The sequence below is a fragment of the Vicia villosa genome, linkage group LG5, assembly GCF_029867415.1.
Source record: "Vicia villosa cultivar HV-30 ecotype Madison, WI linkage group LG5, Vvil1.0, whole genome shotgun sequence".
NCBI classification, from domain to species: Eukaryota; Viridiplantae; Streptophyta; class Magnoliopsida; order Fabales; family Fabaceae; genus Vicia; species Vicia villosa.
Genome location: NC_081184.1, coordinates 135095374 through 135122579, shown reverse-complemented (window position 1 = coordinate 135122579; position 27206 = coordinate 135095374). Strand labels below are relative to the sequence as shown.

The window sequence follows — 27206 nt, the reverse complement described above, 5'->3', positions numbered from 1 at the left end:
TACTTAAATAGCTATTTTTCTTTTTTCCCAACCCAATATTTTTTCCATAAACATAATTGACCATTTCTTTCTTTGCACGTTCACAAGCTTTGAAAACCTTCGTGCTCAAGACTCCCCCTTTTCCTTCTCTATCCAATTATGTCGATCATTTTTCTTTCCTTTTTATTATTCGCCTAATCAAATCAATGGTTCTGATTCGTGAGTATAATGAGAGTGGGAGGGTAATTTCTCTATAAAAACGTAACTGAGAAGCATGCATTGTGGCAACAGTGTGTGGAAGCGCCTATATACGCTACTGGAAAAGTAGATTGAGAATTTGTGGAAAAAGAGGTGTATGGCGTCATATTTGATAGTGTTTCTATAAATAGTGACACTACCTCAGTGTTTTCTTACTCAGTTTCGGTCAAGATTATCATGGAGCTTTCTGCCAGCTATTTTACTAATGTGGTTCTAGTTATGAATCAATTTTCCTTAATAGTCCCAGGGTGAAAAACTTCTTAGATCAATTTGAATAGTCCAATACAACCGATAAAGCTAATATTATTTTGGAACCATGTGTCTTGGGTGAATAGATTTGTATGCAGCGATCACCCAGAGTACCCGATGAATATTTCTACTCCTACCCTGGCGTTATTGGTGATTTTGGTGTTGGTATCCCCTTCACCATCTTCCAATTTGAACTTCTAAGAATCCTAAATGTCGTATTTTTTCAACTTCATCCTAATAGTTGGATGTTTGCCTATGTGTTTGAGGTAATCAGCTAGGACCTCACCATTACGCCTACTGTTGGCATCTTCTATTATTTTTAAGGAGTCTAAAGGGCTATATAAAGGAGGTTGATTTTAGTGAATGATATGCACAAATGGGCCACCCACTCCACCTACATGTCTAACTACAAAGGCTAGAAGGATAAATTCCTCCAAGTAAGGGATAATAACCATTTCCCATATGTTATACATAAGGAAGATGAGACATACGAGTTTCTTATTTATTGGAACAATGATCCCAATTTAATCATGGGACATGATCTGAGCAAAGTGAGCGTCACTGAAAGGAAGTCATTTGAGCTTCTGGAGCAATTACAGACTATCTGGGAGAAAAACCTGCTCAAGTATGAAGGTAACTTGGATAAATTGGTCAATTTTTTAGGTATATTGACTCTCATTCGATCTTCGTTCCTTTTTTGTTTGTGCACAGAAAATGACCAACGTCTTAATGGTCGGGAAGAAAACTTTGATGGCTCAAGCTAAAGCATGTCGCAGAGAGATCCAACCCATGCACCACACTGACCCTACTGGGGTTCAAACCCAAGTTATAAATAAGAGAAAGAATGTGGCGGATGGCACTATAGCGAAGGTCATCTTTGTTACTAACCAACATCTCGTTGGGACCTCTAAATCACCCCTACAAAGAAAAACAAATGAGAGGGTGGCAAAACTGTTATTTGCAATGACACCCAATTCATAGGGATCTGTAGGCCATCAGTCTTATGTGAGAAAAAGAGAGAGAAAGTATGTGTCTACTCCTTCAAAAGACCGTAAATAATTTAAGTTTTGGGACCAAATTCCGAAATTAAAAACCAAAATCTATGAAATTTATTTTATTTTTTAACTTTCAAAATTCATAAATAAAAGATAGTTTTCAAAATTAATTTTGTAAAACTACATTCCAAAATAAATTTTATTATTTTTAAATTTTAAAACTAAATCAATTTTACAAAACTAAATCAAAGCTCTTAATGTTCTTTAAATCACAGGTTATGTATTACATAATTTTAGAAAAAATATATATCTGCTCAGTTATTTATTTATTTATTCCTAACCTGAATGAATTAACTTTGTATAGTTTGTAGTTAAGGTTACGTCTCCATGAGTTTGTAAATGGACTATAACAATGAACACTTTGGCTCTTATCTTTGACACTATTACCAAATTTAGGATATAGGGATTGCTTTCGAATCACTCTGTGTTTAATGATAGGGTTCAGAAGTTGGCACTGCACATGGGTGAGAATCTCCAAGTAGTGTTAATTAGTGAAGAAAATATATTAAAAAAAGTTACGTGCATTATGAACTTGGTAGTTTAAATTAATTGCATGTGAAACACAAATCATATGAACTTGAAAATCAAGTTCCTTCCATGTACCCCAGATTCGTATCTGAGTCCCTAGAGAAGACCAAATCTTAAACTATATAATATAATAAAAATATAATATTAATAAAATTGTAGACTCATATATGTATTTTAAATTGCACTCAAGAGTTTATGTAGCTTACGTATAAATGAGTTGTGCTAGCTACTCTAATAAATAAACATACAAATGGGCGAGATTCTTTTGATACTTAAATATAAATGTTTTTAAAGATAATCGAAGGTATCATTTCTGTTAGAGCCGTCCTACCTAATGACAATTAAAGAGATATTGTATATTAATTCATGCATGTGTATTTTTAATGTATTTTTATTTCTTGAGTCATGAGGGGCCTTTGAAAATTATGGATACATCACAATGGGTTTGATTTCTTAAGAAATCATATAAGTTAGACAGCAAGTTTGTACTTAGAATATATATATATATATATATATATATATATATATATATATATATATATATATATATATATATATATACACTACAAAAAAAGTGCTCCCCAGCGACACATATTAGCGACGTGGCTGTCACGTGGGTATTTATTGCCTCTAGCGACGTGACTACCACGTCGCCACATGTTTTTAATTTTAAAATAACTTTATAAACATAAAGTAAGGATGAGTCAGACGTTGGGTTACGTGAATAAAGTTGCGACGTGGGTCAAACGTCGCTACATTAAATGTATAAATTATAAATTTAAAAAGCAATAACGTTCACATGGGGGGAGATTGGGGGGAGATTCAAATTTTAAAAAATTAAGTAGTAACGTTGTAAACACGTCGCAACATTTAAAACGTTATATTGAATTGACTAGGTGACAGGATTTATGGCAGAGACATTAATTAAATGTTACCGTTTGCTTGTTGCGACGTGTTTACCACGTGGCAACTAGCGAAATTAAATTCACGTCGCTACATTGGGTATAAATCAATGCAATTCACTTCACTCCACCACACCTTCGTTGCAGAACAAGAACAACAATAACTTCATCCCAAAACCAGAACAAGAACAACAACTTCAATCTCCCAAAATCCAACTCCAATTGCATCAATCCAAATATTTTTTTGATATCAAAGGTAATGAAGAGGTTGAACAAGTATTATGTTATAATTTTATTCTTTATTCTGTTACTAATTTTTGATTTTTTTTTGGTATAGTTTTAGTAGATTGAAGAAGGAGGAGAGTAGATTGAAGAAGGAGGAGTAGATTGAAGAAGAGGTAAGTAATTAAAATATATTTTTAGTGTAATTTATAATGATTTTTGGGTTAGATATATGGTATATATTTTTGAGATACATTTATTAAAATAGATTTATAATGTGTTTGTATAAATTGTAAAACTATTAGAAATAAATTGATATATTAAAATTGTTATAATGTGTTTTAAAAAAATTGATATATTAAAATTGTTTTTAGTATAATTTTTATTAATATTTTTATTAAAACTATACAAACATTATTATATATTATATATTAAAACTATTAATATTATACAAACATTAAAATTATTAAAGTTGTTTTTAGTATATTGATATATTAAAACTATTATTAAAATTATTATATATATTATAATATTTTACAGTATATAAAATAGATTATTATAAATATTAATATAAATTTAAAAAGAATATAATAGTTATATATATTATAAAGTTTTCATTTTTAAGAATATAATATAAATATATACTATAAAGTTCTCACTTTAAAAAATATATTTTTATAACTTAAATAAATTTTATATATCTAAAACAAATATAATAGTTATATATTATAAAGTTTTCATTTTTAATTTTTATTATATATATTATTTATTATAATGAGAAATATTATACTAAAAAAATTTTAATAAAAAACAAAATATGTATATGTATATCATATTTTTAGTAGATTTATTAATTAAGATATGAATGTGTTTGTATATAGATTTATAATGTGTTTGTATAAATTGTAAAACTATTAGAAATAAATTGATATATTAAAATTGTTATAATGTGTTTTAAAAAAATTGATATATTAAAATTGTTTTTAGTATAATTTTTATTAATATTTTTATTAAAACTATACAAACATTATTATATATTATATATTAAAACTATTAATATTATACAAACATTAAAATTATTAAAGTTGTTTTTAGTATATTGATATATTAAAACTATTATTAAAATTATTATATATATTATAATATTTTACAGTATATAAAATAGATTATTATAAATATTAATATAAATTTAAAAAGAATATAATAGTTATATATATTATAAAGTTTTCATTTTTAAGAATATAATATAAATATATACTATAAAGTTCTCACTTTAAAAAATATATTTTTATAACTTAAATAAATTTTATATATCTAAAACAAATATAATAGTTATATATTATAAAGTTTTCATTTTTAATTTTTATTATATATATTATTTATTATAATGAGAAATATTATACTAAAAAAAATTTTAATAAAAAACAAAATATGTATATGTATATCATATTTTTAGTAGATTTATTAATTAAGATATGAATGTGTTTGTATATAGATTTATAATGTGTTTGTATAAATTGTAAAACTATTAGAAATAAATTGATATATTAAAATTGTTATAATGTGTTTTAAAAAAATTGATATATTAAAATTGTTTTTAGTATAATTTTTATTAAAACTATACAAACATTATTATATATTATATATTAAAACTATTAATATTATACAAACATTAAAATTATTAAAGTTGTTTTTAGTATATTGATATATTAAAACTATTATTAAAATTATTATATATATTATAATATTTTACAGTATATAAAATAGATTATTATAAATATTAATATAAATTTAAAAAGAATATAATAGTTATATATATTATAAAGTCTTCATTTTTAAGAATATAATATAAATATATACTATAAAGTTCTCACTTTAAAAAATATATTTTTATAACTTAAATAAATTTTATATATGTAAAACTAATATAATAGTTATATATTATAAAGTTTTCATTTTTAATTTTTATTATATATATTATTTATTATAATGAGAAATATTATACTAAAAAATTTTTTAATAAAAAACAAAATATGTATATGTATATCATATATTTAATAAAAACATTTTTTATTTTTATTTTTTATTTTATTCATATATAGTAGATTTAAAACTGAATTTGTATATATGTTATAAAAACATAATATGCATGTGTTTGTATATTTCCAAATATAATAGTAATATTTCTTATTTCTTATTTTTTATTTTTATTACTATATATGTAACAAAAACATAACAGTAGTATTTTTATTAAATAATATTTCTAATATATGTAGTTTAAAATGTGTAGTTAAAAAAAAATTATTTTATGGTTAAATATGTTCAATATAACGCGTGTAGTTAAAAATATTAGTAGTATTGTTACTAAATAATAGTTTTAAGAATAGTAAATATTAACTAGTATACGTCTAAGAAGAATATTAAGTTGATTAGTATTCTAACTCCAAATGACAATGATTGTATAAATGTGCAGTATGGAATATTATCGGTATTATCGTAGTTGGATGTACGATAGAACATTTCCAGGAAGAATGGGACTTAAACCCAATTTTATAGTAGGAGTTGAAGGGTTTATAAGTTGGGCGTTTGCTCAGGAATTATGTCGAAGCGAAGGAGGAGTTAGGTGTCCCTGTCTTAAATGTGAATGTAGACCAATAATTAGTGACCCACAGGAAATAACAGCTCATTTGCATAGAAGGGGTTTCATTGCAAATTATTGGGTTTGGACGTTTAACGGTGAAGAACTGCCTAGTAACGTACAAGAGACTAGCAACTCTCATGCTTCAAGTAGTCGGCCGCCTGTGGAATATGAGGAAAACTTTAATCTGATTGGTGACATGGTTGAGGATGCTTTTGGTGTGAACGTGACCTATGATGAGCCTGAAGATTTTGGTGGGGAAGAGTTGCCGAATGAGGAAGCGCAGAAATTTTATCAGTTGTTGAATGAGATGAATACGCCGTTGTTTGATGGATCGTCTGAGTCAAAGTTATCAATTTGTGTGAGATTGTTGGCCGCCAAGGCAAATTGGAATGTTCCTGATCAGTGTTTGGAATTCTTCGTAAAGATGATGTTGGACTCAACTGCAATGAAAGACAACTTGCCTACAACATTTTATGAAGCAAAGAAGTTGGTGTCGAAGTTGGGCTTAAGAGTAAGAAAGATTGATTGTTGCATTAATGGCTGTATGTTGTTCTACGACAATGAGTTTGGTACTCAAGATGGGTTGTTGGAGGAATGTAAGTTTTGTAAGAGTCCAAGATATAAAGTTCCCAGTAGAGCCGTTAACACTAATCAAGACCGTGTAGCAGTAAAGTCCATGTTTTATCTTCCAATAATACCAAGGTTAAAAAGAATGTTTGCTTCAATGCACAGTGCAAGTCAAATGACATGGCATCACACAAATAACACAAGTCCAGGCACTATGAGGCATCCATCTGATGGCGAGGCATGGAAGCATTTTGATCGAATGCATCCTGATTTTTCCGCAGAACCTAGAAATGTCTGGCTTGGATTATGCTCGGATGGATTTACTCCCTATGTCCAAGGGTCGGGAACCGCATATTCTTGTTGGCCAGTTATTGTAACCCCTTACAACCTCCCTCCTGAGATGTGCATGACAAAACCATACATGTTTTTGACGTGCGTCATTCCAGGACCTTCGAGTCCAAAAGCAGGAATTGATGTGTATTTACAACCTTTAATTGATGATTTGAAGAGATTGTGGATTGGAGAATGGACTTATGATATATCACGTAAAGAAAACTTTATAATGCGAGCTCCATTGATGTGGACCATCAACGACTTTCCAGCATATGGCATGTTGTCTGGTTGGGGTACGCATGGCAAAATGGGTTGTCCGCATTGCATGGGAAACAACAAAGGGTTCACGTTGGATAAAGGTGGGAAAAGCTCGTGGTTTGACTGTCACCGAAGATTCCTACCACGAAATCACTCCTATAGAAGAAACATGACAAACTTTAAAAAAGATGTACGAGTGAAAGATTCGCCTCCGCCTCGATTGTCACCATGGGCTATATGGGAACAAGTTAGTGAGCTACCAAAATTTACAGATACTGGCAAAGAATGCCGAATTGAAGGATACGGAGTCACGCACAATTGGACAAAAAGAAGTATATTTTGGGACCTCCCGTATTGGAAGGATAACTTGTTGCGCCATAATCTAGATGTTATGCATATTGAGAAGAATTTTTTTGATAATGTATTTAACACAGTGATGGATGTGAAAGGCAAAACAAAAGATAATGAAAAGGCCAGACAAGACATGGAAAAATGGTGTAACAGAAGAGAGTTGGAGTTGAAGCCTCTACCGAATGGAAAGTTATTAAAACCCAAGGCTTGTTTCACTTTGACTTCCCAAGAAGCTAAAGCTGTTTGTCGATGGCTAAAAGATTTGAGAATGCCCGATGGGTATTCATCAAATTTATCAAGGTGTGCTGACCCTAACACTGGGAAGTTGCATGGAATGAAAAGTCACGATTGTCACATTTTCATGGAACAATTGTTACCAATTGCATTTGGCTCGCTACCCAAACATGTTCTTGATCCACTGACTGAAATTAGTCAGTTTTTTAGAGATATTTGTGCGTCAGCTTTAAAAGTGGAAGACATCATGAAGTTGGACCAAAACATTGCAATCATTCTTTGTAAGTTGGAACAAGTATTTCCGCCTGGTTTCTTCGACTCAATGGAACATTTACCTGTGCATCTTGCATATGAAGCCTTTCTTGGTGGACCAGTTCAATATAGGTGGATGTATCCGTTTGAAAGGTTCATGGGTGATTCAAAGCGATCAGTGAAGAATAAAGCAAGAGTTGAAGGTTCTATATGTGCACATTACCTGCATCGAGAAACATCACATTTTTGCAGTCATTATTTCAATCACTTGATGTTAACTCCTAGAACCATACGGAATCCGGTAAATGTCAACCAGAGGAGTCAATTCACCTTATCAGTATTCGGTCTTAGCGTGAATAAATTTTTAAAAAAAAAAGCATTTAATGTAGCGATGTGGGAAACACGTCGCTACATTGGTCAACAAACACACTTCCCCACACCTGCCACACCTGCTGTGTGTGCAGTGGGATGTTTCCTATGTAATCCTGTTGCGACGTGGGAGTCACGTCGCTACTTTCTGACGTGGTCTCCACGTCGCTACAATGTTGCCACGCGTGCTCCTGCGACATAAATGCTCACGTCGCTATTTTTTGTTTGCCACGTGATTTTGCATGTTGCGACGTGTAATCCACGTCGCTGCAGAGAACATTTTTTGTAGTGATATATATATATATATATATATATATATGGGACGACTCAAGTGAGAACACTTGGTTATTATGAGAAATGAGAACAATGAATCACGACCATTAAATTTTGATTTTGTTGATTTTAATGGATTGGATTGGTTTCTCTTTCTAATAAGCAAGTGTTCTCACTTGATATGATATATATATATATATATATATATATATATATATATATATATATATATATATATATATATATATATATATATATATATATATATATATATATATATATATATATATATATATATATATATGGAGCATATCAAGTGAGAGCATTTTTAAATGAGAGAAAGAAATATCAACCATTGGATTCATCAAGAGAGAGAAATTAATAGCCTCATTAATGTATTAACATTCTCTCTCTTGATGAATTCAATGATTGATATTTATTCCTCTCATCTCTCATTTAAAAATGCTCTCACTTGATATGCTATATATATATATATATATATATATATATATATATATATATATATATATATATATATATATATATATATATGAGAGATCAAATTACACTCAAAGAGTTACACCACATAACTTCATTTTGAATAAATATTTTTTAAAATCAACCATTAAAATGAAACACATTATTATATAGATCATACCTATAAAGTTTGAAATTAATCTATAATGATTTACTATGTCACTTAATTACATCAAAATTAACGTTATATTACAGTTCATTTTGACATTACTCATTGGATATCTTGATGGTATAGTAAATCATTATAGATTAATCTCAAATTTTATATGTATGATCTTTATGATATTATGTTTCAATCCAACGCTTGATTTTAAAAAACATTTATTTGAAATGAAGTTATGAACGAATGTAACTCGTGGTGTAACTCTTCGAATGTAATTTGATCATTCCTCTTATATATATATATATATATAATTTATAATTAATGTGAGAATAATTACTTATATTTTAATTAAATAATCTCTCTGTAATGTTAGTTTTTTACATTGTATATTTCAATATATTTGTTGGGATAATTTGTTAGAATATAAAGAGAAATAGATACAATCAGAGTGAGTTAGAATGAAATTAAAGTGAAGAGAGCGTTGATTTTTTAATTGATTTATTTGAGTGTTATTACAAACATGTATTATATTATTTATATAGTATTATACTACTAATTAATTTCTAGTTAGTAAATCACATATAGTAGTAACCACTTCTGTAACTAGTAGTCATTATGTGGAAACTAATAGTAATCAGATATGAACTAATTATAATTGTCAAATCACCTTATAATTAACTTCTAACTTCTAAACTGAATTACAACACAATACGCCTCCTAATTTATGTTGCTTAATCTTCTCATTCCCATCAAATCCTTTAGACCATCAAATTTTGTTCTCTTCAATGGCTTGGTTAAAATATTTGCAACTTGCAACTCTATTTTGTAATATTCAATCTCCAATCTATCTTTACTTAATTGATCTTTAAAGAAATATACAAACTTTCTATGCGTTTACTTCTCTCATTGATAATTGTATGGTTGGCCAAATCTATTGTTAATTTGCTGTCTACCAACACCTTGATCTTCATAATCTTACTGAATTTCAATTCTTCTAACAACACTTCAATTAACATTGTTTGACAGACTTCATGAGAGGTTGCAACATACTCTACCTCACATGATGATATAGTCATTATCCCTTGCTTCTTTGAGCTCCGTGAAGTTGAAGTCGCTTCAATCATAAACAAATACCTTGTTGTAGTTTTCATATTGTGTTGTATTTTTCCTGTCATATTGATCTTGCTCATTGGAACCTTTCACATACACTTTGTGTTCTGATGTGCACTTGTTAAATCCTACCTTTATTAAAAAGTTGTCAAGTCTATTGTTCATATATTACCTTACTCAGTCTGCACTTCTTCTCTTCTTGCCCTTTGATCTCAAAACCTGGTGGTTGCTTAACATAGATCTCCTATAGTGGTCCATTGAGAGAAACGGACTTCACATCCAATTGATGCATCTCCCTCCCTTGTATGTTGCAATGACAACCATAATTATTATAGTTTCATGTATAAATGACATTGAAATCAATTACAAGTCTTTAAAGGAAATCTATTGCTACTAGCCTTGCTTTGTACTCTGTTATCTCACCATTTTGTTTGAACTTCAATTTGTAAGTCCATTTTACATCTATGACTCTCTTGCTTGAATGATTTTCCAACTCACAAGTGTGATTCTTCTCAATTTATTTGAGTTCTTCTTTTATAACTTCTTGCCAATTTTCATCTTTCAGAACTTGATTGAGGTCAGTTGGCTCACATTCAGCGTCATGGCTTCTTCAATCAGGTCGCCAATTTCACTTATGACTTGGTTAGAAAATCTTTCATAATTAGTTAACTTGACTAATTGAGTTATGGCTCTTGTTGATCTTCTCACATCTTAAGTATGTGCCACTTTATTTACTTAGTCATCTTGTAAAGTGGTGTTGGTGCAATTTAGCCTTTCACCAATTTGCATTGGATTGTGAGAAACTTTCAACTAGTTCTATATAATTCTCTCATCAAATTGCACTTCCCTATTTATCATCATCTTATTCTTAAACGGGGAGAATAATTCATATGCACATGTTGAGTGATAGCGAATTAAAATCACAACTTGACTTTTATCATCTATTTCCTTTTGAGTTGCACAGGTACATGCCTGTAGCGGAGTGAGCCAAATATTTGAAGTGTTAAACAGTTGGTTTCAGGCATGCCCATGCATCATAGGGTGTTTTGTTTCTCAACTTATTTGTTGGACAACTATTAATAATGTGGATTCCAATTAATATTTTTTCCCCATAAATGGTTTAGTAATTGTCTTGCCTTGAGCATGTTTCTTGTTACGTTCAATATGCTTTTATTCTTTCTTTTACTAATGTTGTTGTGCTAAGGTGTATACGGTGCTAAGATTTCATGCTCAATTTCTTATTTCTCACAAAATTATGAAAATTCAGTTGAGGTATATTCGTCACCTCCATAAGCTCTCAACCTCGATGTCACATTAACTCTATTTTTCAACTAACAACTTGAATCTCTTTAAATATGTGAATAATTCACTTTCTTCTCCATTAAGTAAATTTACATATATATGGTGAATTCATTTATGAGGGTTGGAACATAGTAGTAACCCTTATTGACTTTACTTCAAAAGTCCCACGTACATCTGAGTGAACAATCTCCAACTTCTATTTTGACTTCATATGCAAGTCAATGATCGAATGACTTCCTTGTCTGCTTGGCTATACTTTGACATTTTGATTCGAGGCAGTCTGTACACCATTTTCTTCAAGTGCATTAGGCCATGACTCCTGAAATTTAAATGTTCATATCTTTGATGCCAAATCTAGTGTTGATCCTCAATTATAGTTGATGCAATGTATTAGTGGTCAGGCATGTTGATCGTGATTTTGAATGTTCTTTTGTTTGACATAGGTGCCTTCAAGATTAGTTTGAAAGTTACATCAAACACCTCAACTCTTTATCTTCATGAGGTACAGTTCTTGCCAAAAAATTAACCTAAACTTATTAGGTTGCTTACCATTAAACATATAACACATTGCATATGATTTTTTCTTGTCCATCCTTGTTCTTCACAAGAATATTTACGATACACTCTCTTAAATATGAGCCTCTCACACTGTGATTGTGTCATAGTGAGAAAAATGAACATTTAACCTTATATATTTAAAAAAACCGTATCCAAAAAATATCTTGATAGTATCAAGATACGATATATATAATATGTCTGACATAGATAATTTTATGTTGGAATAATATGGACTTTATAAAATTTTAATATCGTCATTATCAACTATTAGAACTTGTTTCTTTACTACCCCGCGAAAAATACTTTTAAGACAATGTTCAAAAATACATCAAGATTTGCTTCCATTCCCTCCTAAATCGAATCACTTTTTAATATCATTTTGTTAAAAAGTCATAAAGAGTGTCATAACAATAACAAACTTATTTATGATTATAACAAAATAAAATTGACATCACATCTCCATCTAACATTAAGAAATGAAAATTTCTTTACCCACCTCCCTATGGGTGGTCGGTCACCTCCTGCGAAAAACCAAAACTACCCCTGCTTCGGAAGTTCATTTCCGAAAGCGTGTTTTTTTAAAAAAATTGACTTACTTCGGAAGTTCATTTCCGAAACAATTATTTCGGAAGTTCACTTCCGAAATACTGCGATTTCTGCAGATTTATCAAAACACTCCCCCTCCCCCAATCATTTACCCTAAATCAAAACAAAAAGTGGCAGAGGCGAAAATTTGTGCAAACAGAATTCCAAAGCTGCATCAAGGCTCCAATCACACTGTTAAACAACATTCAAAAGCCCTCAATCCTAACACTTTGTAAGTTTTGAAATTTTTAGATCTATTATTCAAATGCATGTTATTTAGGGTTTTAATTGCATAAATGATATATGGCTAGGTTGTTAGTAGTATTTAGGTTGTTTAGAAGAATTTTGATTTGGTTTGAAGGTTGATTTAGGGGTCTGCCATGGAAGTTGCAGGCAGGGGTGTTTCGGAAGTTCATTTCCGAAAACACCTCCATCCCAGTTTTCGGAAATGAACTTCCGAAATATATCAGAAGTTTAAATTTTTTTGTTTTTTATTTTGTCTCTCATATTAATCAATTTCAATTGTTTACAGGAACATGTCAGGCAACCAACCAGCACGCAGGACTGACGCTAAGGGAAGAAAGGGTTCTTCAAAGAAAGAGGTGAAAGAGGTGAAAGAGGTGAAAGAGGTGAAAGAGGTGAAGGAGGTGAAGGAGAAGAAGGAGAAGAAGAAGCTTTTGACTGGTTCTGCTTCGCAGCCTTCAGGCGTGATCAACGCTGATGGTTCTGATACTGAGTGGGATGAGGATTGGTATAATTATCTTCATTCGGAGGAGTTCGCTCGTCGGGAAGAATAACATGTTTTTATTTTGTTTGATGTGTATTTTGTAACGCTCGTCGGGCAGAATAACATGCTTTTGTCTTGTTTGACGTGTCTTGTTTTGTTCTGATTTCGGATTGTATCGAATAATGTTTTTGTATTGGATTTATCATCTTAGTTTTTGGAAGTGGTAACCGGGGCTGGAACATATGACGGAGGAGGTGGATGTCTAGAGGAAGAAGAACCGGAGGTACGTCCACCGCGAGACAAATGAGCCAATCAATGTAAGCTATAGTTTATCATTATCATCTGGGGACGTCATTTCTAAAAAATCAAGATTAAAAATAATAAGATTTTTTTCCCAATTTTTTGTAATGACGTCCCCTGATGATAATGATAAACTATAGCTTACATTGATTGGCTCCTTTGTGTCGCGGTGGACGTACCTCCGGTTCTTCTTCCTCCGGACATCCACCTCCTCCGTCATATGTTCCGGCCCGGGTTACCACTTCCAAAAACTAAGATGATAATATTATCGTTGTAATCTTCACCCGATTAAATAAAGCGAATTGTAACTTTAATTTTCGTTGGAAGTCTTTTTTTCTCCCCACCACTCTCTCATCCCCACTTACCCGTGTTGAACAATATGTAACTTTAATTTTATGTAATATTATCGTTGTAATCTTCACCCGATTAAATAAAGCGAATTGTTGTTGTTTTTCATTTTATTCTGTCCAGACATATTTTCGGAAGTTCATTTCCGAATTCCCCAGGGGGGTGCGTTCGGAGATGAACTTCCGAAACACCACATTTTCTGAAAAAGTCACTTTATTTCGGAGATGCATCTCCGAAATCAATATTTTATATTAAAAAAAAACACGTTTTCGGAAGTTCATTTCCGAAAACACCTTTTTCAAGAAAAAAAGTACAGTTTCGAAAATGAACTTCCGAAACAAGGGGTATTGTGGTAAATTCACCGGAGGTGGCCAAGAAGGTTGGGAGGTGGGTGAAGAAATTCTCTAAGAAATTGAATATTGTAATAACCACTCTTATATTAAAAAGTTGAGCCAATCATTTACACTTAAATTGTAACATAACTTTGATTTAAGCTTCCAAATATATACATTGGACCGATCCTAATTTATATTTATACAAACTACAAATACAAAATCATCTTATAAAACCACTTATAAGATAGTGACACATGTAACTAATTAACAACTTTAGCATGATATCTTATTAAAGCCAAAAAAAAGTGATGATGCATGCATAGCCCAAACCATTTATAATAAGTAAAGTGGCTAATGAAGTCAAGAATATGCTATACTCTAAAATTGGAGTTTCCTCACTTCAAGCCAACATGAATAGTTGAGTGAAAACAAAACAATAAATAATTGAAAGTCATATTGCCATCCATCTTTATTCAATAGTTTATACATCACTATCTTATTTCTTAACCACTCAATAAATAAACTACACTCACACAAATATTTTTATTCAATGATAACTACCCTAAACTTTTCATTGTTTTGTTTTCAAGTTTTTGTATTCTTTCCTTCATATACAACCATAATAATCACCCTTTATTTTCTTTATAACTAGATGAAATCATTTCACTTCATTTATCTAGCTAAACTTTCATTTTTATGGTGTCATAATTTTGAGTTCCATTATATAGTTGTATCTCTCTTTGTACGGCATTCTAGTCAAAAAGGGGAACAATATGTAGCCAAATTTGTGGCAACAATACAATTACACTAATCCCCACCTTTTCATTTTCACACCAAATCTTCACTATTCTCTTCACCATCTTCATCATCACCTTAATCATATCATCATAACCCTTTTCTCTCCACTCTCCAAATTCAATGAACACCTAAAAACCAATACTCACGTGCATGTCACGTGTGTGAGATTTTCAATCTTTTTCATCTTCATCTTCTTCTAGTATTCTTCACCTAAACAAATCCACTTTTCTACCTATCTCAATTTTTTTTTTCTCACCCACTTCAAATCTCTCTGCAAAGTTCGAATCTTTAGCTGAAAATAGCAACACCCAGAAAAACCGTTACTCCAATGCGACGAAAAATGATTCAGTAGTTTCGGTTTCAGTTTCAGCTTCTGTGATCGTTCATCAATGGGGGGTTGCACTTCGAAGCCGCAGAAACCCAACCCATATGCCGTTAGAGAAACGGAAGCTGACCCAACGCAAATCCCGAAGACCCCGTTAAGTCCCGTCGCCGATGGTCATGGCCGGAAAGATAAAGATGACGTCGTCGCCGGGAAAAAGTCTCCGTTTTTTCCGTTTTACAGTCCGAGCCCGGCTCGTTTCTTTAAGAAGTCTCCTTCAACGCCGAGCCGGAGTACGAGCTCGACGCCGAGGAGATTCTTCCGGCGACCTTTTCCTCCGCCTTCTCCGGCGAAGCATATAAGAGCTGTGTTGGCTCGGAGACAGGGGAAGAAGGAAACTGCGGCGATACCGGAAGATACGGAGGAGGGTGGAGGGGATTTGGACAAGAGATTTGGATTTTCGAAGGATTTTACTAGTAAGTTGGAGGTTGGAGAAGAAGTGGGTAGAGGGCATTTTGGGTATACTTGTTCTGCTAAGTTTAAGAAGGGTGAGCATAAGGGTCAACAAGTAGCTGTGAAAGTCATTCCTAAAGCAAAGGTTAATCCTGTTCTTTTACCATCTATGATGGCACTAATTGCTAGCTATAAAGTTAAAATTGTGTTTGTTCAGTGTTGATACATAGATGAATCACTTGGTACATTAAGGAATATTGATATATGCTTGGAGTTCTTTCTAATTTGGGAGATTTGTTCACCTATTAGCTTGACAATCCTTGATGTTTTAGGTTGTTTTGCTCACTTGGTATTAAGGATTTGATGTTGAGGATTATTTGTCTAGAATAGTTTGGAAATGTTTTTCTAGGACTTGCAATGGAGTGTTGGCTTATGAGTTTTTGGTGAAAATTGGGTAGATTAGCTTCTTTTATAGCACTGGCACCTCTAAAAATAGGCGTGTCTGTGTCTGACACCGACACTTGTGATTACATTCAATTAGTTCATTTTTTCAAATTAGTACCAGTGTTGATGTGTCAGTATCATGTCCGGTGTCCGTGTCTGTGTCCGTGTTTCACTGTTTAGTACTCTTATTTTGAACTTGATCTAATTGTTAGCTTAATGTTGATAAAACTTATTGGAGTTAAACTTGATAAATTGATACTATAGCAATTGAATTGGCCTTGGAGTTTGGATGATACTGTTCTTTACTATGTACTGTACTAGTACAATTTTTATTTTTTTTTACTTTTCCATGCTTCATTCAACGCTTGTCGCCATGGTGTGTTTTACTTTTATTTCCTTGCGCCGGATTTAAGTCTTGTAAAGCGAACAATGTTCATCTTTATATGTTTTGGTGCCAGATGACAACAGCAATTGCAATTGAAGATGTAAGAAGGGAGGTGAAAATATTGCGAGCTTTGAACGGGCACAGCAATTTGGTACAATTCTATGATTCATTTGAAGACCAAGAAAATGTCTACATTGTCATGGAGTAAGTTTGGGGTGTTTGTTTCCTTTTTCGATTTTGAATTTAGTAGGGCTTCGCGCATCCTAGTTAAGAAATGTATTTATCTATACAAAAAATTTATTTGTTAGTTCAACTAGTGGGTTAGACGCTCATTCTTAAGTAGATCAAATCTACAAACATTCGTGCAATGTAAGAAACAAGTAAGTAATTAATATTTATTGTTTATATAGCATTTTCATAAGTAACCGGGTACTATTTACGTTTCAGGTTATGTGAAGGAGGAGAGCTATTAGATATGATATTATCAAGGTAATTCCCATGTTGTTAATAGTGGGAAATAGTGATGTTATCGGCGTCGGGGTGGGCAACCACACCCAAACGCAGCATCATGTTCCATAAGTGAGCAACGGCTGTCACGGCTGTGTGATTGCGGCGTGATTTCAATAATGAAATTTATTTTTATAATTGCACCTTGCCACTGTTAAAGTATTTAGAAGCAGAAAGAGAAAGAATATTGATATTGTATTGATTGATTTGTGATTACAATGATGAGATCTATATATAGCCTAACCTAGCAGCTCTAACAGAATGACAGCTCAGCTAGTTAGATATAACAGAAATGATATATAGTCTCAATAATAGAACTAAAGCTATGTATCTCTAATAGCCACTTACTAGCTACGTGTTTTATTTCTTCTTCAGAGGAGGGAAATACTCAGAAGATGATGCAAAGGCTGTCATGGTACAAATACTAAACGTTGTTGCATTTTGTCATCTTCAGGGTGTGGTGCATCGTGATCTTAAGCCTGAGGTGAGCATTTTCCTTCATTTGTAATTTCAGATTGTTAATACCTTGGAAATGATTGATTTGGCATTTCAATTCGGAAATTATTGCTTATTGTCTGACCAACCAACCACCTTGCATTTCTTATTCAGAATTTTTTATACACTTCCAAAGATGAAAGTTCCGAGTTAAAAGCTATAGACTTTGGATTATCAGATTTTGTCAGACCAGGTTTTTCTTCACAAATCCTTGGTTTGGGTATTAGTATCTTTTTCCTCTCGGGAATTGAGTGATTTTCTTATCTTTTTATCATGTCCTTCAGATGAGAGGCTTAATGACATTGTTGGAAGTGCTTATTATGTGGCTCCTGAAGTTCTTCATAGATCTTACAGCACAGAAGCTGATGTGTGGAGTATAGGTGTGATAGCATATATTCTATTATGTGGTAGTCGTCCGTTTTGGGCTAGAACAGAGTCGGGTATTTTTAGGGCAGTTTTGAAAGCTGATCCAGGCTTTGAAGAAGCTCCTTGGCCATCCTTATCTTCAGAAGCAAAAGATTTTGTCAAACGCCTACTGAATAAGGACCCACGGAAACGAATATCTGCTGCTCAGGCACTGAGTGAGTTTTCTTATGACCTCTAATATCGACGAGGTTCTAATAGGGCATTTTCTTGAGATTCGGGAAATAATCTTGTGTTTTTCAGGTCATCCTTGGATACGTAATTACAATGATGTAAAAGTTCCACTTGATATTTTAATATTCAAGCTTATGAAGACTTATATGAGATCATCATCTCTGCGCAAAGCTGCCTTAAGGGTGTGTTTTGGTTTCTTAATACCTTCTAAATACACTATAATGCTATACGAATTTGCGACTAAAATCACGTTACTTTGGTTTTAATTGTATTAGTTAATTTATGCTCATCTCTTTGGCAGGCCTTGTCAAAGACATTAACTGCCGATGAACTCTATTATCTGAGAGAGCAGTTTGCACTGTTGGAACCAAGCAAAAACGGCAGCATATCCTTGGAGAACATTAACAAGGTTTATTGTTATGTCACATCATATCAAGTTGTAAGAAGTTTATTGCTTTCTCAGATAGAATAAGTTTTTCTCATTCATATTTTCTGGGCAGGCCTTAAAGAAATATGCAACTGATGCCATGAAAGAGTCCCGTATCACTGATTTTCTTTCCTCGGTAATAATACCTTGTTCTGTTATTGTAGATTCCATTAGTTTTACTGTTTCCTATCTTACACTTCCTGCTATTTCTGTTTTATTACAGCTGACTTCATTACAATATAGAAGGATGGATTTTGAAGAATTTTGTGCCGCTGCATTAAGTGTGCATCAACTCGAAGCTCTTGATCGTTGGGAGCAACATGCCCGCTGTGCATATGAACTTTTTGAGAAAGACGGAAATAGGGCTATTGTCATTGAAGAACTTGCTTCAGTAAGTTAAAATCACTTTAGCCATAGTTATGGATATATTGCATAATGCCATATTTACAATTACATGGCTAATCATCATAATATTTTTTTTAGGAACTTGGACTTGGTCCTTCAATCCCTGTTCACGTTGTTCTTCATGACTGGATACGCCACACCGATGGGAAGTTAAGCTTTCTCGGGTTTGTTAAATTATTGCATGGTGTATCTAGCCGAAGTATTGCAAAGGTCCAGTAATGACGTAAAAGCAAAGGATTGTGGATCTGCTGAATTTTCTCTGCTATGTTGTTCAATCATACTTGAGTTTGTGTCTATTGTGCTGAGCAACTGATGATTGTTGCCTTGGTATTTGAAGCTAATTGCAAGCATAGCTCATTAAAGTATAGTTTGATAATGAAGTGCAAAATGATTCTTTTGAAGGTGATCAAATTGTAAAATAGTCTACAGAACCATGGCTTAAGAATTAAAATATGAATTGTAGATTTAGAATTAGCTTTGCCTTGATGGGTGGTAATAATTTAGTGTCACTTGTCTTAATGAATGCTTTTGTATACATTTTACATTTGTAAGTGTTATAATTTCTAATCCTGTTTTTATTGTATGTGTCATTGCCTGTTGACAATCCATAGTTGCTGGTTTCCAGTTTCATTTTTGTTACAGAGTAATTTTGAAAAAATTGTTGTGATAAAGTACTTGCAAAAATGTGGGATAAAAGAAGAGCATAAACACATGTAGTGCAACTTTTACCAACTAAAAATTAGTCTATCACCAGATAAAATTTATCTTAAATTTTGGATATAAAAAGCTAAGATTCTTGCTGCTCTTTAAATTGGCTCATAAATCATTGTAGTAAATTGAGATGCCTAGAATGCTTTCTATCATTGACTTACAATGCAACTATATTGACACTTTATCCCAGTTCAACTCGCCAAACCATTTGATATTATTGAGGATGTAAGTGGCGAATCGGATCCCTTTTTACCCTTTGAACACTGCCATGTCGATGTCGAACTTTAACATACTTACGGTTTTTGCCATTGCATCTGTCCTGATCCAAACTTGCGGCACTGTTTCCGTAGTCTACCATACCTGAAGCAGTTCTGCAGTAAGTCACTAGCTAAGTATATGCAAACAGCCTGCTTCTAGCTAAGTATATGCAAACAGCCTGCTTCTTTTCAATGTCTTCACATACCCTTTCATTGGTTTCTTCCAGACACCAAAGTAAAATCAGAAAATCTGTTTTCAACAGCATGTTTAACTTGTTAAGTGTTTTCTACAGCATGTTTAATTTGTTAAGGAGCTGAAAAATTAACTCTATACATCCTCCTGCTACCTCCACATTGTTGAGCACAGAAAAAAAAACATGTCATCGTTTTCCATGCTACAATCACATGACAAACAGTTCATTATTTTTCTTTTGCTTAACAGCCTTTGACAGGTTGGAAGAATACCATTTGTTATCATCCTCCATAGAAAAATCTTGATTTTGACGTATTTTCATTTTCCAAATGTGCAGCCAATTTTCCAACACCACAGTTCAACTTAAAAAGGAAGTAATTGCATGTGAAAAACTTGTGATCCCGTTACTCTAAAACCATGAGAATATCTCATTCCGATTTCGACACCATTAGCATTTCTATTGGCTGAATTGACTTCCAAAAAACCTTTACTTGATTGGCTCTTTAAGATGAGTTTCTATGTTTTTAGACTATAGATGTTGTATATAGTTTATAAGATTCATATTACAAACAATTTTATAACTTTGCAGCATCGCAAAGATATAGCACAGCAAAAGAATGCTAAAACCATGTTAACAGGACAATAGAACAGCTTGACATTCAAGCATCAATTTACTTAGTTGTAATGCTACTATAAATTTCATCAGAGAACATGATAGTTTGGCAAAATGATTTATCTTGACCAGGTTGCAAAAGGAACCCGCGTTGCAGAATGACGAAAAACCCTGCCATTAGAGTTAAGTTAAAGTTGTCTCAAACATTTCATTCAAATCTAATGTTAGTACAGTAGTCCTCCTCATCCACGAGAAAAGGAGCCATTACAGTTGAACACATCCCCAAATCCTGTAATCTAGTTTTACATCTGGTTACTAAAATCACTCAACATAAAATACATGAAACACATCCTAGAAGAGGAAAAAAATATTCTATTCAACAAACAAAAAATCTACATGAGGTGATTCATCCTTACCATCAACAAGACATTAAATTAAAAAGTCACTATCTTGTAGAAAGCTTTTGGTGCAAATCCTCAGTAAGAACTTGCCTCAGGCTTTCCCCAAAGAAATACAAAGACTTTTCACTATCCAGCATTCTGGGTTGAGCTCCACTCTCATCAGGATCCTTCCATTGCTCGGGTTCAGGCTCCCTAGCAATTTGGCACAAATTATGCAAAACACAACACGCCACAATGGTTTGAGGCACATGATGAAGACCTACATTCAAATCCTGAAGAATTGTCCACCTTCCCTTAAGCAAACCAATAGCTTCCACCACCACAGACCTTCCCTTCATAAGCATTCCATCAAACAGGTTTTGAGCAGGAGTACCCATCCCACTTGGAGAATAAGGGGTAAGCAAATACGGCAACAGAGGATAACACCAATCCCCGACAACATAAGGACGAACATGGTGACCACGAACATTAACAACTTTGTCCCAAACAACATCCCCAGACGTTAAACGCTGGTAAAGAAGACTATCCCTGAAATGGGTAGCATCATCAGTTCCACCAGGAGCTTTCACACAAACATCCCAGAAAATCTTCTTGTGGTCAGAAACAACCTGAAGAAGAACGGAAGGATAACCATAACGCGAAAGATAGGTAGCAGGGTTAGAACTTGGACCAGACCGGAGCTTCACAGGGCTAGAGTCAATGGCTCCGCACATGTTGGGGAGTGAGGTGAGTTCTTCAAAGGATTGCGTAGTTTCCACAAGACGGCGTCGACCGACCGGGATTTTGATGAATTCCGGGTAGAGTTTGGTGGCAAGGAGACGAGTAACCATGTTGGTGATTTTTGTAACAAGGTAAGGTTCAAGGGAGTAACGAGAAGCGAGGGTTTTAGCTGAGAGGCCATGAGCAAGACGAGAGAGGACCATAGCGACGGCGTAATCTGAAGGAAGAGAGAGGTTAGAGACGGCGATGTGGGGTTTGAGTTTGTCAACGACGGTGGTGAAGACAGGGTAAGAGAGACCATATAGAGAACGCCACTGAGCGTCACGGAGGGGAGGTTCAAGGGACCATATGTGTTCCGTTGAGAGGGCACGGAAAGCTGCGACGGAATAGTCGGAAGCGTTTTTGTTGCGGCGGCGTTTGTTACGGCGGGTGGTGCTGTTGGAAGGTGAGGATGGGGTACGTGTGGATGCGACGTGGGAGAGGACGGAGGCCATGGTGAAGAGGAGAAGTGGTGCGATGGAGGAAGAGTGGAGGAGGGAGGTGGTGGAGGAGGCGGAGGAAGTGGCGGTGGAGGAGAGTGTGTCGGTGGTTGGGTCGAGGGAGTTGTGGAGATGGAGGAGGTTAGAGAGCATTACTAAGAACCATTGATCCATTACTGAGTAGCGCAAGGTCTGAGTCAAAACCCTAATTTAGTTATTGTTTTTTTCCCAATTGGATCGGAATTAGGGTTTTTATTTTGTGAGAAACGGATATGGTGATGAAGATTGAAGATCGATCGATTTATCTGTGTGGCAGTGAGTAATGGGTGGAAGATGAATGAAGATGTGTGTTGTATTTGAATTTGACGAGGGAGGAGAAGGTGTGGGTTTGGGATCTGTAACAGAAAGGTGAGAGATTTGTTGCGTTGTTTGTGTTGAGTCTCTTTCTGCTTCTGGCGGTGGTGGTGATGATGGTGGTGGCCGGTCACTGCCGGGTTGAGCGCCCACTACCAACTACCGACCCGTTTCCCTTATTTTAAAGTTAACAAAACAATCATGCCGTTTTTGTGGGACCACTATTGCAATATGTTTTTTTGTTGTTGCATTTTTTTTAAGCAAGAATGTATTAAGAATATATTGATAGGTCATAGGAGAACTCAAGTTCTCAAATTTGATATAAACTTGATAAAAAAAGTTCAGATGGAATCCGTAAAAAGAAAATTACATGTCAATCGTTAATTACGATAAATACATAAGAGGGTTTCTACCAAACTCGTAAAAACTACAATGGGATTATGCAATTTTTTTAACAAACGCCCATCTCCAAATCAGGATTTTAATCTCCCCCATTATATTGAAAATGTTCCACGAATCTCCCCTGAAAACTACTCCATTTCTTACCAACCATAGGATCCAACAAACTGCGTCCTGAAGGATTCCCTCATTATCCTTTCTTATTTTCGCTTTCTTTCAACAAATATACCAATGCAGAAAACATTCCATAACGCTTTTCGTTCTAAAGAATTGGAGTTGTATTTATATTTTTACTTTTCATAAATTTCTCATAATATTTGGATTTTTTTTAGAGTTAAAAGTAGGGGTGGCAAAACAGGTCCGGTCCGCGGGAAAAATCTGTTTTGCCCGCACTTTTGTGCGGGGCATAGCAAAGTTTTAAGACTGCTCTCTTTAATGTGTCTGTCCCCTCGCATTCTGTTTTTAGCCGACTTTTGCGGGTATTAATTTTTTCATACAAATTTACTATTTTTAGTCTAAAAACTTCAATGCCCGCTGACCTTCCCCGTCATGCCCTCATTTTTTACGAGACGGGATAAGATTTTAGACCTATATTCTCAAATATGTCTGCCACATCCCGCCTTTTTTTCCCGCAGGCTTTTGTTGGGCCGACCTAAACGGGGCGGATATGCCCGTTTGTCACCCTAGTTAAAAGGTAGTGCCCTGACAGTGTAAAATAGTTTTGTCATTAAATTACTTTTTAAATAAAATAATAGATTAATTGGAAACATAGTGATGATTGGTTGATAGTGTAAAAGTATTTTACACTGTATCACTCCTTTTATATTTTTTATTTATTTGAAAAATAGGTAAATTCTAGTAATAGCATATATTAGTAGTAGTTTATATTTGATGACTCATATTAATTGATGTGTTAGATAAATTAGCTGTTTCAATTTGAGAAAACTTATACGATTTTCTCCTCCGTTCTTTTATAAGAGACAATTTATTTTTTTAAGTTTATTTAATAACTAACGTATTAGGTTTATTTATACATTAGATATATTAAGTATTCAGTGAACCTAAAAAGTTAATTATCTCTTATAAAAATGAACGGAGGTAGCATATAATATTTTAAGTGGAGATTATATATATTTTTCATATAACAAGTGTATAATTTCTCCTAAAATGCATACAGTTTCTTTCTTCTTATTTTCACTTTTTAAATAATTTTTAGAGTTAAAAGGTAGTGCACTGACAGTGTAAAATAATTTTACACTGTCATCCAATAGAAAATCATAAATGTGTCATGTTATTAAGTTTTTTTTAAATAAAAAATGGTTTAATTGGATATATGGGTGGTGATTGGTTGACAGTGTAAAAGTATTTCACACTGTCGGTGCATCACCCATTTTCTCTAATTTTTAAATATATTTGTCATAGTTTCATTGAAAAATAGTATAAATAAACACATTAAAAATTATTTTTCATTTGATAAATTTAAACATAACAATAAACTTATGAAACGTTATCGTTTGATTACTTCGTCTTTTGAGACCATTGTTTTAGGAACAATGGACTCAAATGTCCTCATTTAAGAGACTTGACTAGAATACCTTGAGTTAGGCCTAATTATCATAGAATGAGCTCATTGTAATTCAAAGAACTTGACTCATCTATCTCCAACTCGTAAATGATTCAATAATTTTTTAATAGGAAGGGGTATGATCACATGAAGAGCACGTGATCAAGCTCACCACACACCCTATGTATATCTTAAGAGAACATACCAAACCACATTTTAAGTAAATCCATCCAGTCACTCCTAGTAAATGATTGGAGTATTTTTGGCCATACAACTTAATCGCATCTCCTACATTTAAGGGTGACTCACCTCAATCACTTAAAATCCCAAGCAGTGGTACCTATCGGGGCGGGAAAAATACTTGAGCGCATCACACGCTCGAAATACAGACAGAGTCACCACTGAATTTTATTTATCTTTAAAAGGAAGGGAAAATATCAATAAAACCCAAGAGGAAGACATGAGGGTACAAAAGTCAGTTATGCAAAGAGAATGAATTAACACCTCTCGCATCCATTGTACTTAACTTGAACCATTTTGGTTATCTGTATGCTAAGGTGTTGTAAAAGGGCTACTAATTTATTGCTTACAACTAAAAATAATTTTTAAATTAATGTGCTCCCCTCGGTTTTGAAACCCCGTGCCTACGTATCTCCATTGTGCAATGAAGAAAATAGAGCTTCGTAGTTCGGCTAAAAAATTATTTTTGTTTGTTTGTGTTTTTTTAAAGAACGATGTTATAATCATATCCTAGAAGTGTTTAAACGTGATTTGTTTGATCGTAGTTCGGATGCTCGAAGCTATTAGTCATACTGCTAAGGAACAAATCATGACAGTTCTTTTGTAAAAATAATTGGTTTTTAGCATTAATAAGGAAAAAAAGAGTTTGATGTGTTATTGTGGTTGATTGTTTTGGGATATATAGTTAAATGGTCCCCTTTGCAGGAGGCACGTAGCTATACAGAGAACCGGAAAAAATGCACCACCAGTTCTTCGTCCACCTTTATTTGTGAAATTGTTTATGAGTTGAATCGTACTAAAGTCTATGAGTGGAAGTGAATACTTTGCACGATTGGGTCAAGCCTCCCGCATACAAAAGTATTCAGAACAAGGTCACCGAGGGACCAGAGATTTGCTCTTGTTAGTGTTGAAAATTGCCGATAAATTCACCGACGAGAAACCCGAAAAATTTCAAAGTAAGCTTTTTTCACTCTAATTAAGTCCAATGATGACGATGATTGAATATAAATGAATAATTTTGAATATTACTTGTTAAAACTTTGATGATGAATGTAGATTAAAACCTTGAAGTAAAATGATGAGTATGTTGATGAATGTGGTAAACATTTAATCCATGAAACTTAATGAAATCTTGGATAGTGATGATGATGATGATGATTGAAAAATTATTGATGTAGAATATAATACTTGCACTAGAATATGAAGAACATTGAGATAATAACACTTGAATTTTGTTGATTCTTGAATGATGAATACTTGTGGAATTGTTGAATATGCTTGATTATGGAATTGTTGAACTTTTGATGGAAGTTGAGTTCCTCCAATCGAGAATTTCTGTTTTTGAAATTCTAGATGGTGATGAACTTTAGTGATGATTAGGGATGAAGAAAGTGGTGGAAAATTGAGAGAGATGGAGGGAGAGAGAGAGAGAGAGAGAGAGAGAGAGGAGAGAAATGAAAGTATGAAAAATGGTAAAATTGTAACACCCCAATTTATCCTGTCGAATATTAATAAAATCAAAGTAATAAAATTTCATTCAACACAAACCAGGAAGTCACATTTCTTCATAAGACAAACACTTGCTCGCAGTTAACAATAGATACATAACACAGTTAAGTCGAATGAACTGATCAAAATATTATAGTCATCAAAAACATCTTTTATTACGCAGCAGAAATTATTCATAATTCAAATAAAAGCCAACATAGCAACATAGTTCGACAAATAGTCAACATCAATAAAAAATTACTTCAACAATCATATAAAATCCAAACACGAAAACAAGTAGCATTCATCCCCCCTCTAGTGTTACGTATCAAAGCACGACGCCGACTCGGATTAACGGAAGGAAAAATCCTTCACTCGTGCTCACCTGCACGTTACCAACATACGGGTAACATTCAAACATAAGGGGTGATATATCATAACAATATAAAGAAGTGTATGATAACAAGTATATGAAGAATAAAGTCCTACACAATTCACCACTTCACAAAGCATCAATATCATTAATCAACAAGTAGTATACAAGTATTTCAACAACAACAGCAACTCATCATCACATC

General features: G+C 33.3%; 2 protein-coding genes across 2 annotated transcripts; one reads left to right on the top strand and one right to left on the bottom strand.

The window, feature by feature from the left end:
- The first annotated feature begins 15010 nt into the window (after positions 1-15010).
- On the top strand, positions 15011-19799 carry LOC131602609 (CDPK-related kinase 5-like). The gene is made up of 11 exons (XM_058874767.1): positions 15011-16094; positions 16852-16982; positions 17226-17267; positions 17661-17769; positions 17895-17973; positions 18065-18361; positions 18447-18559; positions 18679-18786; positions 18878-18940; positions 19028-19195; positions 19288-19799. Exons 1-11 carry the CDS (start codon positions 15564-15566, stop codon positions 19426-19428), a joined length of 1782 nt encoding a protein of 593 aa, XP_058730750.1. The 5' UTR covers positions 15011-15563; the 3' UTR covers positions 19429-19799.
- A 1367-nt stretch (positions 19800-21166) lies between these two features.
- On the bottom strand, positions 21167-23190 carry LOC131602610 (protein ANTAGONIST OF LIKE HETEROCHROMATIN PROTEIN 1). Its single transcript, XM_058874768.1, has one exon. It carries the CDS (start codon positions 22755-22757, stop codon positions 21429-21431), a length of 1329 nt encoding a protein of 442 aa, XP_058730751.1. The 5' UTR covers positions 22758-23190; the 3' UTR covers positions 21167-21428.
- Positions 23191-27206: the final 4016 nt, after the last annotated feature.

Bases quoted from the DNA above. Each gene is read 5' to 3' on its own strand.
- LOC131602609 (XM_058874767.1), top strand. From the start codon at position 15,564: ATGGGGGGTTGCACTTCGAAGCCGCAGAAACCCAACCCATATGCCGTT. The intron at 16,983-17,225 runs GTAAGTTTGGGG...TTTACGTTTCAG, and splicing joins AATGTCTACATTGTCATGGA to GTTATGTGAAGGAGGAGAGC. The intron at 17,770-17,894 runs GTGAGCATTTTC...TTTCTTATTCAG, and splicing joins ATCGTGATCTTAAGCCTGAG to AATTTTTTATACACTTCCAA.
- LOC131602610 (XM_058874768.1), bottom strand. From the start codon at position 22,757: ATGGATCAATGGTTCTTAGTAATGCTCTCTAACCTCCTCCATCTCCAC.